The sequence below is a fragment of the Neofelis nebulosa genome, chromosome 5, assembly GCF_028018385.1.
Source record: "Neofelis nebulosa isolate mNeoNeb1 chromosome 5, mNeoNeb1.pri, whole genome shotgun sequence".
Classification (NCBI taxonomy): domain Eukaryota; kingdom Metazoa; phylum Chordata; class Mammalia; order Carnivora; family Felidae; genus Neofelis; species Neofelis nebulosa.
The window spans coordinates 66,327,187-66,347,803 of NC_080786.1; the positions used below are offsets into that span (position 1 = coordinate 66,327,187).

The window sequence follows — 20,617 nt, forward strand, 5'->3', positions numbered from 1 at the left end:
ACTGCTGCTTCTTTCCTTTCTGTCATAGGTCAGGTTTCCCAGGGGGGAACAAAAAAGACTCTGAGATGGGGATTTACCTGCAGGAAATTTACTAGGGCACACCGCTGGGAAAAACACATGGGAGGGAGTGAAGGAATCATAGTCAACTCCTCCTTCTATCTCTTTCCATACAGTAGGGAGCTTTTGGGCCAGGATAGCCCCTCAGAGTTGGTCTGCATTGAGGCAAAAAGGCCAGGCCTTACACTGATGTGGACCAGTCACTGGAATGTGAGCTGTTTCAGGAAGACTGAGCACTGCAATGTCCACTACATATTCTTTCCATGTTTCTAGAATGTGCCCCCTGCCTGGAATCTCTTCCATGACCATCAATATTTGTTCAAATCTCTTTCCTAATCTATTACCTAGAGGTAGACCTGTCTTTTCCTTTAAAGCCTAACAGAATTTTGTGCAATTGCATTCATTTGTTTATTCATCCTATTTCTAAGTACTTACTGTGTGAATTAATTACACATTAGTTACTTTAAGTGTTCAGGTACTGAAAGGACTCATGGGATTCAAACAGTTTATACTCCTTGGACAGCTTTGTTACACACAAATAGTACCAGAGAGCAACAACAGGGGAAGGATATGCATTGAATGGGGTCTGGACATCTCAGATGCAGCCTTCCTTGTTTTCCCACTGCTGGGTCACGCAGGATACTCCTTATCTCCAAATTTTGAACCACCTCCAGCATGTATGTGAAACATCTTGCTATAGGAATCCTAAAATCTGCTGGTGGTCAGATTCTCTTATAGCGAGCTGGCTACAATAAGCACATTCCAGTTACATGGGTGGCGTCAGCTGGCTGAGAACACTGTACTCCACTAAAACCAGTTATTATTAAATGCAATTATTATTAAATTATTAGTAGTAAATCCAATTCTTAAAACCAATGATTATTACTAGTTATTAGTAGTGACAGGCTGGTGACAGGCTGATATATTCTGACCTCAAAATGACTCATCGACCCATAGTTATAAAATATTATTTATCTTTAATTAATACAGTCAATCATCATTATTCGTGGACCTGTGTTTTCAAATTTGCCTATTCACTAAAATTTATTTGTAACCCCAAAGTCAATACTCACAGATACGCAGCCATTCACAGAGCAGCAAACACTTTGCGTCTTCCTATAAGCATAGTTTCCAGCTGAGGTTATACAAGGGTATCTTCTCCCTCCTTGTTTTAGCTGTCACACTGAAATGAATGGAGGACAGAAATGGTAGACATAGTGCTGTGTGGTGCAAGAAGCTCCAGTGTTGGGGCCAGATGAAGGGGCTTTGAATCTCAACTCTGGCACCTGTTAGTGGAATGGCCTCAGACAAGTCACTTAACATTTTTGAACCCTGTTTTCTCTTTTGTAAAATAAAGAAAATAGAATCTACTAGGATGAACTGTTTTTAGGGTTGAAGATTATAATTTACAACTATGTGAATGATTTATAAATATTTAATTTGAAATTGAGATTATGATTTATAACTATGTGAGTAATTTATAGCTATTTCCCTAGGAGCATGGATCCATGTTTCTTAACTTGACGTTTGCAGTGACTTTATGGAGCATAACTACAGTGAATAACAACAATCAATTGTATAGCATTGAGCAGACTCCACACCACTCTGGTGATAAGCATTCAGTCAGTCCATATGAGCTGAGGTTTTACCCATGTCTGCATTATATAAAGGATTGTCAACATAGAGTTTATGATGGATATGAAGATACTATTTAAAAACAACAAAATCCTTGCCTTTGAATAAGAAATTCAGTAGCGGGAGGAGGGCGGAGTTGGGTTCAACAATAAAACAAATTAAAAACAGAGCAAGGTAGAAAATAAATAAGTCATATTTTTAAAAAAGACATATAAGGCTATGTAAAGTTATCAATCAGAAACTTTTTGCTGGGTTCCATATCCCCATTCATTGTGTATTTGTTGCACACATGTCACATTCCAACCTACATTAGAGTCATTTTTTTTAATGTGACTTATGCCTTTACACTATTATAGCTACTTGGGAGCAAAGACGCAATTGTACTTGTCTTTAAATTCTCATAACATTTAGCACAATAGCTTATATATTATAGATACACAATAAATGTTTATTGAATGAGTGGAAGATTGGATGAATGATTATCTAATGTTTCAAGAAGTTCTCTCTATTCTCTCCAGTGTCATCTCTTTGATCTGGGTTACTCAGGAACAAACTAGTTCCACCAGTTATGTTGAATTAATGCAAGTGAGATAATATATTTCCATTTATGATGCTTTTTAAAATGTTATTTAAAATGTTATTTATTTTAAAATGTTATAATTCAGTGGAATTACTCATACTTTAACCCAAAGGGAAGAATTTTTTGAGCTAGTGTCTGCACTAACTGCAAAGTCCAATGGAGCTAGTTCTATATGAATTAATAGACTCATCTACTTGCCTGGCCTGCTGAATAAGGCTTGCTGATCTTATTATTTTAACATATTTATTATAAAAGATTTCAAACACATAGAAAAATACAGGGAATTGCGTAACAAAGATGTATAGGTGTGTGTGTATGTATCACCTAATGCTATCAAATGTTAGATTTGTAAAACTTATTGTAGTCAATTAATTATGGTCTTTTAAGACCTCACCACAGGTTATCAATCTTAGTGCCAATTAATTAATTAATAATGTTAATTATTAACCATTAGACTAATTTCATATGCTTTCCTCCTTACCCAGGGATGACAAATATTCTGTTACTACATATTTATGTAATCTGTGAATAATATATAGATTTGCTCTGCATATTTTATACTTTATTTGAAAAACATTTTACTTTGTCTCATCTGCAGTTTGCTTGTTTAAAACTTCTGAGATTTATCTAAGTTGACATATTTAGGTCCAGGTCCTTTACTTCACTGATGTATAGAATTCTAATTTATGCATATATCATAATTCATTTATCAATATCTATTAATGGACATTTAGGCTATTAGGCTACAAAGTTGTAATTTTTTTGTTACCCATTATTATTTTAGCATAATCTTAGGTAAACACATATGAATAACTGATCACTGCAATAGATGTAAAAAAAAAGTTAAAAAAAGTAAAATAGAAGAAATCTAGCAAAATAAAATCGAAATTTCCAATAAGAACAGGGTAATCCATTTAAATTTCTGTTCCTATGAAATTGTCAGAGTATTTACCTACACTCTGTCCTTCTGAAGGAACATAAAACACTTTTACAATTCAATTTTAAGTGCACTAGGATCAATTTTTTAAAAAGTGTTAATTGTGAAGTGAGAGTGTTATCAGGTGCAGTGATCAAGAGGGCAGCTTTTAAATCAGATTCCACTGGGCTCCTGGATCTGCTATTGATTAGCTGAGAGACCTTGGTCAGGGTATTTAACCTCTTGAAGTCTCAGTCCCTCTGAGTAAAAAGGGGATAACTGCTGAACTTATGTTATAGGGTTATTGTAAATGAGATATAAATGCATAAAAGCTAAGGGTTTGGCATATAAAAAAGCTAAGAAAGCACCAATAAATAGGAAAAAATGTCTTCCAAGAAATTTGAGAGTCTTTATATTTAGTAATCTATACATGTATGTGCACACACACACAGACTAATTTACACACATATTTAAAATTTCATTAACTTAAGTAAGCCATATTTTTAGGTTAGACTTGGACAACTGTTATTAATATAACACCAACTTCTAAAAAATCTTTGGGGTCAATACCATAATTCTCCATACAGGTAAGCCCTTGTAAAATGGGACATTTTTGTAACCTCAGTAACAAAATGTTATTAGAATTTGAAAATTTACCCTGGTGTACAGAAATCTAATCCTTCACATCTTGTGTTAAAGTATCACATCAGTGGTAAACAGGACCCCCTTTATTTTTAACACAGTTAAGGGCTTGTGAATACAAAAATGAGTGTTCTTTGTTAATAATGAAATAATTACTTTATAATATTAATAAGGTACCAAGTGTATAAAGAAGAACTTTTGGAAATCACTGTACTTGGAAATAAGGCTGAATAAAAAATGGTGATGGAGGGGCGCCTGGGTGGCGCAGTCGGTTAAGCGTCCGACTTCAGCCAGGTCACGATCTCGCGGTCCGTGAGTTCGAGCCCCGCGTCAGGCTCTGGGCTGATGGCTCGGAGCCTGGAGCCTGTTTCCGATTCTGTGTCTCCCTCTCTCTCTGCCCCTCCCCCGTTCATGCTCTGTCTCTCTCTGTCCCAAAAATAAATAAAAAATGTTGAAAAAAAAAATTTAAAAAAAAAAAAAATGGTGATGGAGATTTTTAACGTGCCACCCAGTTTCTGTATTTTGGGTGTCGATATGGTGCTTTTTATTTGGGATTTTTCTTGTTTCTTGAGATAGGCCTGGATTGCAATGTATTTTCCTCTCAGGACTGCCTTCGCTGCATCCCAAAACATTTGGATTGTTGTATTTTCATTTTCATTTGTTTCCATGTGTTTTTTAATTTCGCCCCTAATTGCCTGGTTGACCCATTCATTCTTTAGTAGGATGTTCTTTAACCTCCATGCTTTTGGAGGTTTTCCAGACTTTTTCCTGTGGTTGATTTCAAGCTTCATTGCATTGTGATCTGAAAGTGTGCATGGTATGATCTCAATTCTTTCATACTTATTAAGGGTTGTTTTGTGACCCAGTACGTGATCTATCTTGGAGAATGTTCCATGTGCACTCGAGAAGAAAGTATATTTTTTGCTTTGGGATGCAGAGTTCTAAATATATCTGTCAAGTCCATCCGATCCAATGTATCATTCAGGGCCCTTGTTTCTTTATTGATTCTCTGTCTAGATGATCTATCCATTGTTGTAAGTGGAGTGTTAAAGTCCCCTGCAATTACCACATTCTTATCAATAAGGTTGCTTATGTTTGTGATTAATTGTTTTACATATTTGGGTGCTTTTGAATTCAGTGCATAGACATTTATAATTGTTAGCTCTTCCTGATGGATAGACCCTGTAATTATTATATAATGCCCTTCTTCATCTCTTGTTACAACCTTTAATTTAAAGTCTAGTTTGTCTGATATAAGTATGGCTACTCCAGCTTTCTTTTGACTTCCTATAGCATGATAGATAGTTCTCCATCCCTTCACTTGCAATCTGAAGGTGTCCTCAGGTCTAAAATGGGTCTCTTGTAGACAGCAAATAGATGGGTCTTGTTTTTTTATCCATTCTGATACCCTGTGTCTTTTGGTTGGAACATTTAGTCCATTTACATTCAGTGTTATTATTGAAAGATATGGGTTTAGAGTCATTATGTTATCTATAGATTTCATGCTTGTAGTGGTGTCTCTGGTCCTTTGTGGTCTTTGCAACATTTAATTCACAGAGTCCCCCTTAGGATCTATTGTAGGGCTCATTTAGTGACGATGAATTCCTTCAGTTTTTGTTTGTTTGAGAAAACCTTTATTTCTCCTTCTATTTTGAATGACAGACTTGCTGGGTAAAGGATTCTTGGCTGCATATTTTTCCTGTTCATCACATTGAAGATTTCCTCCCATTCCTTTCTGGCCTGCCAAGTTTCAGTAGATAGGTCTACTACTACCCTTATGTATCTACCTTTGTATGTTAAGGCCCATTTATCCCTAGCTGCTTTCAGAATTCTCTCTTTATCCTTGTATTTGGCCAGTTTCACTATGATATATCGTGCAGAAGATCAATTCAAGTTACGCCTGAAGGGAGTTCTCTGTGCCTGTTGGATTTCAATGCCTGTTTCCTTCCACAGATCAGGGAAGTTCTCAGCTATGATTTGTTCAAGTACACCTTCAGCCCCTTTCTCTCTCTTCTTCTTCTGGTATACCTATGATACGGATATTGTTCCATTTGATTGCATCACTTAACTTCTCTAATTCTCCTCTCATACTCCTGGATTTTGTTTTCTCTCTCTTTTTCTTAGCTTCCTCTTTTTCCATAATTTTTTAAAACAATTTTTCTTTAATGTTTATTTTTTAGAGAGAGAGAGGGGGTGGGCAGATTATGAGTAGGGGAGAGGCAGAGAGGGAGGGAGACATGGAATCTGAAGCAGGCTCCAGGCTCTGAGCTGTCAGCACAGAGCCCAATGCCTGAATTGGCTCAAACTCACAAACTCACAAACTGCAAGATCATGACCTGAGCCAAAGTCAAACGCTCAACCCACTGAGCCACCCAGACGCTCCCATAATCTTACCTTGTAATTCACCTATTCTCTCCTCTGCCTCTTCAGTCCGCACTGTGGCAGCCTGCATTTTACTTTGCACGTCATTTATAGCATTTTTAAATTCATCATGACTATTTTTTAGCCCCTTGATCTCTGTAGCAATAGATTCCCTGCTGTCCTCTCTATGCTGTTTTCAAGCCCAGCAATTAATTTTATGACTATTATTCTAAATTCTTGTTCAGTTATATTGCTTAAATCGGTTTTGATCAATTTGTTAGCTGTCGCTACTTCCTGGAATTTCTTTTGAAGAGAATTCTTCCATTTCGTCATTTTGGCAAGCTTTCTGTCCCTTATGTGTCTTAAAAGCTTGTTGTGTGCTCTGCACCTGCAAACACTACTATATTAAAGGAGGGTCATACACTGTCCAGGGCCTGGCCCTTCAGGAGGTGTTTTTCTGGAGATTGTTACTTGCTCTCTGTTGTTGTGACTTTGGTTATTTTATTACCCTACTCGTAGTGATATTTTGGACCCTCCACCAGGTGTACTTTGATTTGTTCCTTGGAGGAGCCCTGTGTGGCAGGGCAAATTTTCTTTACCAAATATTTCCTTGTCTCATCTTCCTGTGATCTGCCTTCTTACCTTTTGAAGCACCCACACCCCTCTCCCTTTCCTTAGCTCAGGATGGCATATAAGGCTCAATTGCTTGCTGTCTTTTTGGAGTCTCATATCTTTGTGGGGCTCCTGGACATAATTACAATGGCTTTTCTACCATTAACTTGACTGACTATTGTGTTTCATCTGTTGATATGGTGCTTTTTACCACCAAATGTGACTAGGAAAGACTCAGCCATGCTGTGGCTCACCACGATTCTGCACAAAAATAAACACTGTGTACTCTTAATAGAAATGGGTTCGTGTAGCTAAATCTTCAGTATGTGCTCGAGTTTTGAGACAGGAATGGGATGGGTCTAAGCCTGCCTTTTGTATGTTAATGAGCTTTCACAGCAAAGGTTTATGAATTAACACAGGCAGAAGTACTCTTGAAGAAAGACATTTATCTCCTTATTGCCTTCTGTGATGGATTGTTCAGAGCTAAAGGAACACCAGGCCTGAATCAAATCTCCCACTGCCCTATATAGTTTGTACAATCTCCTTTTCGGTAACACAAAGTCAGGGCAACCTCACTGCCAGACCAGCACTTCTTTGGGAATCTTCTCATAATATGACAGGCTAGAACCATTTGTAATACAAATCAACACTATTATTTTCAAAGTAAGCACTTTAAAAGGTTGCTTGAACAAGAAAAGATGAATTTGCCGAGTTGTATGCTATCTTGCAGTTAAAGTAAGATTATGCTGTGAATTGCACTGCACTGAGTGTTACATTTTATCCTGATGTGTTTTAAGTTGAATTGGGTAAACAGTGTTAGATGTTCTGTTAGTGTTAATATGCAAGATGTGGTGATTAGGTATGATTGTTTCACAGAACTACTACACTTTATTTTTTTTATTGTTCCTTTGATCTCTGATAGGTAGTGAAAACAAAACTTGTAACTTACAATACATTGACTTTGATGCAGAAATTAATTTTCACGTTGAGAATTTACTGATTTTTAAAATAGTGTAACTAGATTGTAAAAAAAAAAACTAAAAACACTTTAGTCCTCAAAAAGATGCCAATTTCTGTTTCTTTTTCAAATTTGTCTGAAGCCATTTTATCTTTAAAATTTTTGAAACTTAATTTAAGGTGAGGGACCTATACCCAATGATTTGGTGCAAACTTTTGAGAAACATCAAGGAGGTTGATCTTATAAGGTAGTTGCACTTAAATGATCACAGTTGAACTAGTGTTAGTTTTCTTGCTCTAACATTAACTTTGTTTTTTCTATGTAGCATAATATTGGGGACCACCTTTTTGTTTGTTTGCTTTTAAATATATATAGTCACTCTTATAGTTTGTTTACATTCCACTAATTCCCTACCAATAATTTTCAAAAGGTTTTCTGCTATTTAATTCTAATTTTTAGCGTGTTTGCTGATTACTTCTGTTGTTCCTTGATGTGATTGAAGACCATCAATAAAGGGGAAATTTTACATATAGCCTTTAGTATTTTTTTAAAAACGTGTACTGTGAAATGCTCCTGAAGTCGCATATGTTGAAAAGGCCCGCTTCCACTTAAATGTGTGTAAGTCAGCAGGCAAGTTTTTCAAGAATCTAATAATCGGTTATTTCCCCTTTCACCTCACATCAAACCATAATTTTCCTATGGTAGTATTTAACTTAACTGACTCTAGCCGCTATTTATGTATTTCTGTAGCTTGTAAAACATCTAGTTATTGCTCTATTTCAGCTTGTTCATCCTAATGATTTATTTTCATTTTCTTTAGGATGCAGATCTGCTGCTAACTGGATTTGATTTGTAAGAGGGCAATCTACAGTCAATGGCCACTCTTGTCACATTGCTACTATGGAAAACAGAATGGTCAATAGGATATGGTCTGATAAATAGTGATGATTGAAGATGCTACTTCAATACATGTGAAATCAATGGGAGATACTGGATGCATAAAGAGCTTTCTGAGCTTTTCTTGACAAGCTTGCCTTGAAGAAGTTGGAGGTGCGTTCTACCATTATCCAGTCTTTCTAAAGCGGATACAAATACCTTTGCCTCACTGTAACCAGACAACTACACAACTAATGTGGGACCATGGCACTGCCCAGATGCATGTGGCCAAATTATGTGTGGAGAGCAGTAATGGCATGCTTGGTACATAGGGGATTGGGTGCCTCATTGACTCTCTGTGTGTTGGGATGTTTACTTCAGGCTGCCCATGTGCTTTCACAAAAATTGGATGATGCAGACCCACTGGTCACTACCAACTTCGGCAAGATAAGAGGGATGAAGAAAGAACTCAATAATGAAATTTTGGGGCCTGTTATTCAGTTTCTTGGGGTTCCATATGCAGCCCCACCAACAGGGGAACATCGTTTTCAGCCTCCAGAACCACCATCTCCCTGGTCAGATATCAGGAATGCAACTCAGTTTGCTCCTGTGTGTCCCCAGAATATCATTGATGGCAGATTGCCAGAAGTCATGCTTCCTGTGTGGTTTACTAATAACTTGGATGTGGTTTCGTCATATGTGCAAGACCAGAGTGAAGACTGCCTATATTTAAACATATACGTTCCGACTGAGGATGGTGAGTTTACTGCAGGAAAAACAGGGAGATAAATTTATATTTTCTTTTCTATTCTAAGTTCTAACAATATTGATTCATGTGTACTGGTAGCATGCATGGCTTTTCCTGTTGGCATGTAGACATATTTTACATGCTTGCATGCTGCTCTTTTTGTTTATGTGTGTTAATGTTTCTGTTCTTATTTTTTCCTGTGCCTACTCATTTTCTTTCCTCCACAGCACGTATATTTAGGTAGAAATGGGTTCCTAATTTCCATTTCCTACCAAATGACTTCTGAGAAGATGCATCAACATTTCTCCATTGCATGTGCAGGCTCAACGAATTGGGGATCTTTCGCACTCAGTAAATGCAGGAGCGTATTAAGTTAGATAGTGGTGTTGCATGTTCCGGCGGTCTGTGATGGAGCGCCATGTTATTTTCTAGTCTTCTATTCATTTTTCAGTAAAAAGAATATCCAAGGAATGTGCCAGAAAACCCGGCAAGAAAATATGTAGAAAAGGAGGTATGTATAAAAGTGGAAATAAAAAAATGGGGGAAAAAGCTTACAGAGGAAGAAGATATTCTCCCTAAGGATGATTTGCTGAGCTGAGAAGTAAATGGTTAGGTGATATTTGGAATTTAATGAAGGCATGTCAAGGAATAGAAAGATGATTAAGGAGAGCTGTAGTTGAGTGGATAATATTGACAAAGCTCATTGGTGGTGCCTTATGTTTTGGTGCTGGTAGCATCAATAGGAGTTGAATCTCTGCTTTGAGTTTGTGTTCAGAGGACAAGATATGTTTAGGCTATGACATTGCCTGCAAGGAACACAAATGATGCTGCCTTACCAACTGGTCGACTTTATCTCTGAACCCTGTTCTACAGATACAGATTTCTGTTCCTCTTAACACTGGTCAGCTCTGTCACACACCTAGTTTTTTGTTTGTTTATTCTCAGCTACTTCTGAAAGCCCTGTGAACTTTCTCAGATAAGGGTAAATTTGCCGTAACTGTCTGGTAGTCACCATTATTCAGTCATGGTATTTTTTCCCAGATAGTCTATATTTTCAGTTACTCTTCCAGAAAAGAATGAGATTTTACAGATTTTTATACTAAATATTTACAGTCTTAAAATTACTTTAACATTTTTGTATTTATGTTAAACAATTTAACACATAGGGAAGAACATGATTCAGAAGCTACAATTAAATCAACCTTCAAATCATCCTCTAGCCAGATTGAGCACATGTACACACTGACAGCTGCAAGCTTGCATCTGAATGTAGCTTGTCCACACTCCATTTTTATATAACATCCAGTAAATCGCTCATAGGAGAGTATGATTTTTTATGGCAGTAAATCATCTAAGTGTTATTTTGACCTTATTCATAACTTTGTAGAATTTCCAATCTTCATATAGAAGTCATATTAACATTCCAGTGCTGTACATTCTGTCTCCCTATGCACTTCTAATCTGGCTGGACCAAGTCAGATTTCATTACAACATCCTGGTGGGGCAGGGAGTGTCTAAACTGTTCTGTTTTACGAGGATTGCATTATATGGAAGAAGCTTCATATAACAAAGTTCTCAACTGCTGACCAGAGTGTTCGCATTCAATTGAGTTTTGGTTTGGTTTGGCTTGCTTTTTATTTCTTTGTCATACTAGTAGAATGGGATTTAACCTCTATTTTATTATTGATGCCATGATTTGGGTTAAAAGCACAGTATACTTGAGAAAAGCACAGATACAGACACAGCAAAGGTGTTCTAAATGACCAAAACAAAGTCTCTTGTTTTTCCCCAAATGAGAATAACTGCAGTAATTTACATATCTTCGACTAATGTACAATACTGCAGTGGTTATTATTATGCAGCTTGTCAAGCACGTGTAATTAACTAAGTGACTTTCACCTCCTATCACAAAGATGTTGATTTACAAAGTCATAAATAAAGATGCTATTAAAGAATGCATAAATAGAGCATAATACATGAAAATATGTACAATCAAGAAAATGATAAAATACCAAAAAGGTAAGCTAGTAAGTGAGAAGTGACCTTTCCTCTCATATAACTTCAGGGGGAATGAATTCATTAGAAAATTCTTTTTCATCATTCTTTAGATGGTCGGTTCCATCGGCTGTATGAGAGAGTTGGCAAAGAGGTGTGTAAGGCTGTGCTATTTACTTTGGTAACTTTGAACTCATTTATAATTAGCCTGAGGACAAAATCTGTAGATACCTACTTCAGTCTGTGTGGTGTATAGTCCAAATCTATTGTGTTTTTATGTTAAGCAGTTCAAACAATTATTTTGCTTTGGTATTTAATATATCTTATTAACACATAAATTTTGATCATTCATTGGCTGTTTGTATATTACTCCAAAGTCTAAATAACAAAGATTTTAAATGTAGCTTTCTATATAGATAGCTTTTCTTAAACTAAATAAAACTAAATTTTAGAGCTTGACTTTAAGCAGCGGAGTAGAATTCTTTTTTTCCAAACTTTTAACTTTTTTCCTTCTCTATCATGGAAAGTCTCTTTTGGTCACTTCATGAAATCATAGCATTCTGGTTTAAGAAGATATTAGTCATTTATAATATCTATCTATCTATCTATCTATGCCAATATTTATCTCATATGGACTCTAAGTTCTTCAACAGAATTCTAGATGTTTATAAATGATGATTCAGGAAGTATAGGAATAGGTGTGCTGCATTTTATAGGTGATAAGATATTTTGGTTTGTTATTATTTATCTTTTTAAAAAAATTGTGTGTAGTCATCTTCCAAGGCGGGTGAACCCCCATCCCTGTGCCAAGGACATTCTAATCTGTGCATACTGTATTCATCCAAAACTATTTCTTAATTGCTTAAATCATGCACTATGCAAAGGAGTCAGTAATGAATGAAACAAAGATCTTTCTTCTCATAGAACTTACTGCATTCAAGTAAATATACAAAGAACAAAGCATTTTCTCCACTTTAGTCTGTATAACAGGATCTTTTACTTTGTCTAAGAGATCCCTTGCTATAGTTTTTAAATAGAGCTTTTGTAATATTATCCTGTTCAGTTGAAGGGGGAAAAACATTTTACCAATAGGCTCCCACTCATTTCAAACAGGTCCTAGTTGCACTTTTCAATCTATCTTTTTATATTTCCCATGATAGTTTCAGCCATATGTTAATTACTCTCTAGATGTTTCTTCAGGGTTTTATCCTTGCAAAGTGAAACATGGGGGCTTAAAATGGGATGGCTGTCAACACTTGGCCAAATGGGCAGATAACGTGTGACAGAAACTGGAACTTGGATGTAGAGGACAGATGTAATTTATCACAAACAAATTTATGAGAAAAGATACTGCTATCCTTATTATATAAATAAGAAAGTAGGTTCTGAGGTTAAGTGTTCTGACCCAATTTCTATTGCCAGTAAGTGATGGGTTTGTCTCTAGTTCTTGCTTCTATTAGATGCATTTCCATCGTGTTAAATTACCTCTTCTAGAGATTTCTTTTTTGATTTTAAGTTTATTTATTTATTTTGAGAGAGAAAGAAAGAAAGCAAGCGGGGGGGGGGAGGTCAGAGAGAGAGAGGGAGAGAGAGAATCTCAAGCAGGCTCCATGTAGTCGCAGAGCCAGATGTGGGGCTCCATCTTACGGTTCTTGAGATCAAGACTGGAGCTGAAATCAAGAGTCGGATGCCTAACCTACTAAATCACCCAGGCACCCCTCCTCTAGAGATTTCTATAGCTTTGGTAATATATCATATCTCTCTACCTTATTGATCTTCCTTTCCTTTTTTTCCTTTCAAAAATGTCATGAATTCTTTTTTTCTACCTGTTGACTCTATTTTAGGTAAATTTCATGCTCCCGTTAATTGAATTAGGTCAAGACAATGATAGCAACTGATTTCCAGAAAACATGCTAGTAACCATTGTAGTTACTCGGATCTTCAATCCTACACATAATTTTATTACTGTCTACGCCAGAATCTCAGCATATTTCTCCTGGCTACTATCAGAAGTAGCTTTAATTTGCTTATGTTTCATTTTGTTTCTTTAGTTTGCTGTCTTGTGAGAGTTGCCAACAAACAGAAGAGTGGTCAAATATTAGGCAGTAAACATGAGAAGGAGGAACAAGGGACCCAGAGAATCCACAAACAAATTGATTGGCTCATGGATACCCTAGAGTTGTGTAGCTTTGCATTTCTCCAGCACTTTGACTGTTATTTGCATAGCTCTTCTGAGATGAATACAGAATTGATTTTCCTTTCTGCAGTGGTGAGAAATTGTTAACCTTATTTTCTCATTTACCTCAATTTTTAATGTACAGAAAATTAGAATCTTAATAGACAACTCTTGCATAATTGTTTACTCCTTGAGCATTTTATTCCATATTTTCATAAGTATTTTACTTGTGCATTCTCCGTTTAGTAGTCATTACCTGAGATAACATTGAATTCATTCAAGAGTCTTTTCCACACATTTAGGGTCTATCTGGTTCTTTGTCGTACATAGAGAGTGATTTTTCCCTAATTAAATATGTATAACACTACTCCTTTCATTGTTAATGTGTTTAAAAGGAGATTATATTCCAGAATGCTCTCCTTCTTGCCTCATATATTTTTAACAAATTTATTCATCTAACAAATATTTATTGAGTCCTTACTCTGTGCCAATTAGAGTACTGTTCTAAGACCCAGAGATACATTACATCAGTGAAAAAAAAAATAAAAATAAAATAAAAAAATCCTTGACCTCCTGGAGCTTACATCTAGTGTGTGGAGACAAATTATAGACAATAAACACAATTAACAGTTAAAGTTAAAAGGTGTAAGAAGATGAGAAATCAACAGAATATGGAGGATCAGGAGTGCTGATGTGATGGATGAAGGTAATTTTAAATGAGATACTTAGCATAGCCCTCATTCCAGCAAAGACCTGAAGGAGATGAAGTGGTTATCTGGGGAGGTGAAGTGGATATTCAGAGAAAGAGGAGAGTAAAGAGCTAGTACAAAGGCATTAAGGTGACAGTTTGTGTTGTGTAGTTAAGGAACAATTATGACTATTGTATATATGAAAGGGGAGAGAGAGAGAGGCTATGAGATTCAGAATGATCCAACTTTTTTTATTAAAGAGGTAATGCCAGCACAGCATATGAAAGTACGAACAAAATTAAAAGGTAACCTACTGAGTGGGGAAAAATACTTGCAGATGATATATCTGATAAAGGGTTAATATTCAAAATATATAAAGAGCTTATGCAACTCAACACCAAAACAAAAGCTCCACAAATAATACAATTTAAAAGTGGCAAAGGACCTGAATAGACATTTTTCCAAAGAAGAGATACAGATGGCCAGCAGACATGTGAAAAAAATGCTCAACATCACCAATCATCAGGGAAATGCAAATCAAAACCACAACAAGGTATGATCTTATACCTGTCAGAGTGGCTAATATCAAAAAGACAAGAAAAGGCGAGTGTTGGCAAGAATGTAGAGAAAAAGGAACCCTTGTGCACTGTTGGTGGGGATGCAAATTGGCATAGCTATTGTGGAGAACAGTATGAAGTTCCCTCAAAAAATTTAAAAGAAAACTACCATACAATCCAGTAATTCCACTACTGGGTGTTTACCCAAAGGAAACAAAACCACTAATGCAAAAAGATACATAACACCTATGTTTGTTTTAACGTTATTTATAATAGCAACCTATTATGGATATGGAGATATGGAAGCAACCTAAATGCTCAACTATATGATTTTATTTATGTGTGGAATCTGAACAATAAAGAAAAAACAAACAAATGAACAAAGATAAAACAGACCCATAAATACAGAGGACAAACTGATGGTTTACCAGAAGGGAAAGGGGTAAGAGGATGGGCAAAAATGGATGAAGGAGAGTGAGGAAGTACAGGATTCCAGTTATAGAATGAATAAGTCATTGGGATGAAAGATTCAGCAAAGGGGAAGAAAAAGTTATTATGGCTGATGAATTGAGAGTAGATTGTATAAGAGTGTGGGGAAACCGGGAGAGCAGATAAGAGGCTATTATAGTCCAGACAACATAGAAGCCTGGTCCAGCCTCAGTCCAGGGAAATAACAATGGACGTGATAGTCTCGATGTATTTTGAAGGTCACATTTTCCCCCCATTAAATTGCTATGGGCTGTGAAAGAAAATGAGTCAGAGAAGATTCCTAGATTTTTTGTCTAAGTCCTTACAAGAATAAATAAACTTGCCATCAATTACTATGGAAAAAAAAAAAAAGGAATGTAGAATGGTTTAGAGGACGTGTTAAATTTGAAATCATTTTTAGACATTCAAGTACAGACATCAAGGAACCAGTTTGAAGTTCAAGAGAGAGGTATAGGAGGAATACATTTAGGAATCCTTGTGTATAGAAGGTAAATAATTAAAGTCATGAGGCTGAGTGAGAATGAAAGGAATTGAATGAAAATAGAGAAAAGAAAAAGACACCAAAGGCCAATCCATGAGACATTCCAACATTAAGAGGGATGGAAGAAGAGAAAGAAAGCAATGGAGACTGAAAATGTGTTACATGTGAGATGGAAGGTAAGCCAAGATTTTGTTGTTGCTGTCCTAGAAGCTAAGTAAAGAAAACGCATCAGAGTAAACACAGTTATCAACTCTATCAAATGGACTTTTGTGGAGTCTGATGTACTGGAGTGGAGTCTAAGAAAAAAATGGGAGATTTGGAGTCTCTGAGCATAAATAACTATTTTAAGGAGTCTTGCTATAAAAAAAAAAAGAAGAAAAAAATGGGAACAAAGGAAAATAGAGGTTGATTTTGTTGCTGTATGTTAAGATGAAAGAAAGAAATATTTGTATAGTAGAAAGAGAACAATTTAAAATATAGAAGATGGTGGACTGCTAAAATAACATTCTTATAGAAAGATGTGATCTAGTACACATTTGGAGGTTTTGGATTAAAAAGAGCATAGGCAGATAATTTAAATTAACATTAATAACTAAGAAGAGTTCATGAGTGGGATTCCATGGGTAGAAGTGGTAGTAGGATTCTATTTTCATCCGAGTATTTAAAAAAAATTAATGTTTATTCATTATCGAGAGACAGAGAGAGACAGAGCCTGAGCACGGGAGGGGTAGAAAGAGGGGGAGACACAGAATCTGAAGCAGGCTGTAGGCTCTGAGCTGTCAGCACAGAGCTGGACGCAGGGATCGAACTCACGAGCTACAAGATCATGACCTGAGGCGAAGTCGGCCGCTCAATTGACTGAGCCACCCAGGCGCCCCGTATCTGATTATTTTTATTTTGTTTGGTGTGTAATATTAAAGGGAATGGGAATAGAATTAACATTGGCAAGCTCTTAATTTGTTCTAGAATTTAGCCTCATTAATTTAATATCATAACAATCTTACGAGATTCTTATTACCATATTACAAATGCAGACATGGAGGACCAAAGAGGTTAAATATCTTGTCCTAAAATATGTAATTTGTTGGTGACCAATTATATTTTCTTTGAGGAGACTATTTTTGAACAGAATAGAACAAAACAATACAACAGCAACAACAGCAATCCTGTTTATGTGGGATCCCAGATCAAACAGAAAATGAAATTGGTGGCCAGTAGAAAAAAAAAATCATTATATACTGGAATAATTACAACATCTGGTTCATTTGGGGGTTCAAAGATGAATGGGAAGCCAGATTGTACCAGAGATTTGGGATCACATTTGAATTAGTAGCCTTGGACAGATGTGGTTGTCTTCTAAAAGCTAAACAGTTTAAGTTGGAACTCTGAAATGAAGTAGATCTAAAGCATTGTAAAGTTTTAAAAGAGTAACATCAATTGTTCCATTGTTTACTGACAGGCAGAGAGAGTCTTCTGAAGCGGATGATTAAAAGACCATTATAGTTGTCCAACTCAATTTTTCCAGAGAATAAATACCTTTTTTTCTTATAGAAACTAGGGTTGAAGTTGAAAACATGTAAGACTTATGTTACCAGCAAAAAGAGTTATTCCGCAAAATAAATCCTTTGTAGAAACTGCTTTTCTTTCTCCTATCCAATGTATAATAAATAATATATTTTCTTTCATGTATTGTTTTCACATATGGGACATGCTACTAGCTTAACAATTATGATATAATTGTTGCTTTAATTCATTTCTACATTACTTGGCATTACAGATTTTGTTGATAATCTTTTGGTTTTTAATATTTCTCCTATGAATGCTCTTCTTTTTCCTCCCCATCATGGTGGTACATGCTAAAATAGTTTAGGAAATGACCAATTTTAAAAATCACACCAGTATATAAATTTGCTAGAAGCAATCATATGAACTCATTCTAGATTTGATCATCTTAAATTCTTGAGTAGATGTGGAAACATAATTTCTACTCATCAATCTTCTCATAACCATTTCTAAGAGGACAGAGTACTTAATGTAACACTTCCTATATTAGTTTCCTGGGACTGCTGTAACAAATTGCACAAATTGTGGGGCTTAAAATAGCAGATATTTATTTTCTCACAGTTCTGGAGTTGAAAAGTCCAAAATCAAGGAGGTGACAGGGTTGATGATTTCTGGAGCTTCTGAAGAAGAATCTCCCTGCCTGTCTCTGAGCTTCTGGTGGTTGCCAAACCTCCCGGGCATTCCTTGGCTTGTAGATGCATCTCTCTGATTCTACCTCTCTTGTCACATGGCTTTCTTCCCTGGGTCTCCCTGTTGTCTGTGAGTCTTCACATGGCCTTCCATAGGATGCCAATGACAGGATTTATGGCCCACCATAATCCAGTATGACCTTATCTTAATTACATTTTCAAAGCCTCTGTTTCCAAATAAGGTCATTGTCTTACTTTGCTAGGACTGCCATAACAAAGTATCACAAACTGTATGGTTTAAACAACAGGAAAATTTTGTCTCAAATTTCTGGAGGCTGGAAGTCTGAGATCAAGGGGTCGAGAGGGTTGATTCCTTCTGAGGGCTATGAAGAAGAATCTGGTCTAGGTCTCACTCCTTGGGCTTACAGATGGCTGTCTTCTCTCTGTGTCTCTCTGCATGGCATTATCCCTGTATGTATATCTGTGTTCAAATTACTCCCTTTTAAAATCTGTTTTTTTTAAATTGACATATAATTGACATATAACATATTAATTTCAAACGTACAACATAATATTTGATATTTGTATTTATTCTGAATTGATCACCACACCTAAGTCTAGTTAACGTCATCACCATACATAAGTACAAAAATTCTTTTTCTAGTGACAGGAACTTTTAATATTTACTCTTAACAACTTTCAAGTGTGAAGTACCATATTATTAACTATAGTCACCAGCTGTATGTTACATGCCATGACTTACTTATTATATAACTAAAAGTTTGTACCTTTTGACCTTCTTCATCCATTCTTCCCACCCCTCACCCTCACCTCTGGCAACCACCAATCTGTTCTTTACATCTATAAGCTTGTTTTTTGTTGGTTTGCTTGTTTAATTCCATGTATAGGTAAGATCATACAATATTTATCTTTCTCTGTTAGACTTATTTCACTTAGCATAATGCCCTTAGAATCCATTCATTTGTCACAAATGGCAAAACTTCATTCTTATTTATGGCTAAAGAGTATTCCTGTGTGTGCATGCGTGTGTGTGTGTGTGTGTGTGTGTGTGTGTGTGTGTGTGTGTCTGCGTGCATGTGGGTTATTACATCTTTTTTTTCCATTTATCCATCGATGGACACTTGGGCTGTTTCCATATCTTGCCTATTGTAAATAATACTGCGATGAACATAAGGGTGCATAAACCTTTTCCAATTAGTGTTTTAATTTGCTTCAGATAAATACTCAGAAGTAGGAATTACTGGATTGTGTGGTAGTTCTATTTTTAATTTTTGAAGGAACCCTTTTGCTGCTTTCCATAGCAGCTGTGCCATTTACATTACCACCAACAGTGCATGATGGTTCTCTTTTCTCTACATCCTCAACAATACTTGTTATTTCTTGTCTTTTTGATATAGCCATTCTGACAGGTGTGAGGCGATATCTCATTGTGGTTTTGATTAATATTTCCCTGATGATAGGTGATGTTGAACATCTTTCCTTGTGCTTGTTGGACATCTTGTATGTCTTCTTTGGAAAAATACCTATTCAGATACTCTGCCCATTTTTAAATAGGATTGTTTTTTTGTTATTGAGTTGTCAAATTACTTTTTGTTTTATAAGGATACCAATCATATTGGATAGGGTCCACCCTAATGACCTCATCTTAACAAATTATATATATATATATATATATATATATATATATATAGAGAGAGAGAGAGAGAGAGAGAGAGAGAGAGACCTTGTTTTCAAATAAAGTCACCTTCTGAGGTACTCAGGGTTAGGTCACCTTCTGAGTTACTCAGGGTTAGAACTTCAACATATTTGGGGGGGCACAATTTAGCCTATAAAGTGAAATGCTGAGGTTCTAGTTAGACATGAATTCTTGAGGGACACTAAACACACATCCACTTTTCTTTAAACTGAATCCCCCTAAAAATTTCAAAATGGGTCATCATTATATCCATTTTATAGGTTACTTGTTTAAGTTAAATAACTTACCCAAGGTCACATGCTGCTATTTAGGAGCTGGGGCTTCTTTGCAAATCAGAAGTCAAATGTAATATTCAGGCCCTCCAACACCTGTAGATTCTTTGTGCTCTCCTGAGAAGTTTCTTTAATTTGTTTTTTCAGTATTTTTCTATCAAGAGAGGATGCTATGCATTAGTTTAGATACTTTTAAATATGCAAGTGTTTGATCTGTGATAAAATGATTCTGATTTTTTTAAACTTTCCCTGAATTTTAAACATTTTATCCAGATGGTTACTTACATGCAAATATGGTTTCAGTTAAAATTAAGATCCTATAAATTTAACATTGTAGTAGCATTGATTTTCAATACTATCTCATTTGTCATATTTAGGCAGTTGAACAAAGTTCTTTTTAAAATGATTTTTAAATTTAAGAACTATTTCTTTGTTTGCTATAATTTTGCTCATCTGGTATCTATGTAATGATGGCATTAGAGCAATTTAATTACAGTCCTTAATTTTCATTAAAGCATGTAAAATGTGGCAAGAATCAGTTTTAAACAATTACGAAAAGAAATCTTAATGAAAGGCGTTGGGGTCATTGCAGCCGTAATTTGGAAAATTATAAAATCTGATTAATCAACAGTCCTAATTTTCTGCTTCTCATTTGAGGACAAAA

The 20,617-nt window shown here is 35.8% G+C and overlaps 1 protein-coding gene across 10 annotated transcripts in view; it reads left to right on the forward strand.

Annotated features, from left to right (window-relative positions):
- Positions 1 to 20,617, forward strand: part of NLGN1 (neuroligin 1) — an 832,721-nt gene that overhangs the window by 166,412 nt on the left and 645,692 nt on the right. For 6 of the 10 annotated variants that reach the window (XM_058730519.1, XM_058730518.1, XM_058730516.1 and 3 more), the window contains exons 2-3: positions 8,582 to 9,394; positions 9,837 to 9,896. In XM_058730519.1, coding sequence (XP_058586502.1) covers positions 8,902 to 9,394; positions 9,837 to 9,896 — 553 coding nt within the window. In that variant the 5' untranslated portion in view covers positions 8,582 to 8,901. The remainder of the gene's footprint in view (positions 1 to 8,581; positions 9,395 to 9,836; positions 9,897 to 20,617) is intronic. The other 4 variants (XM_058730521.1, XM_058730523.1, XM_058730525.1 and 1 more) reach the window with 1 other exon arrangement.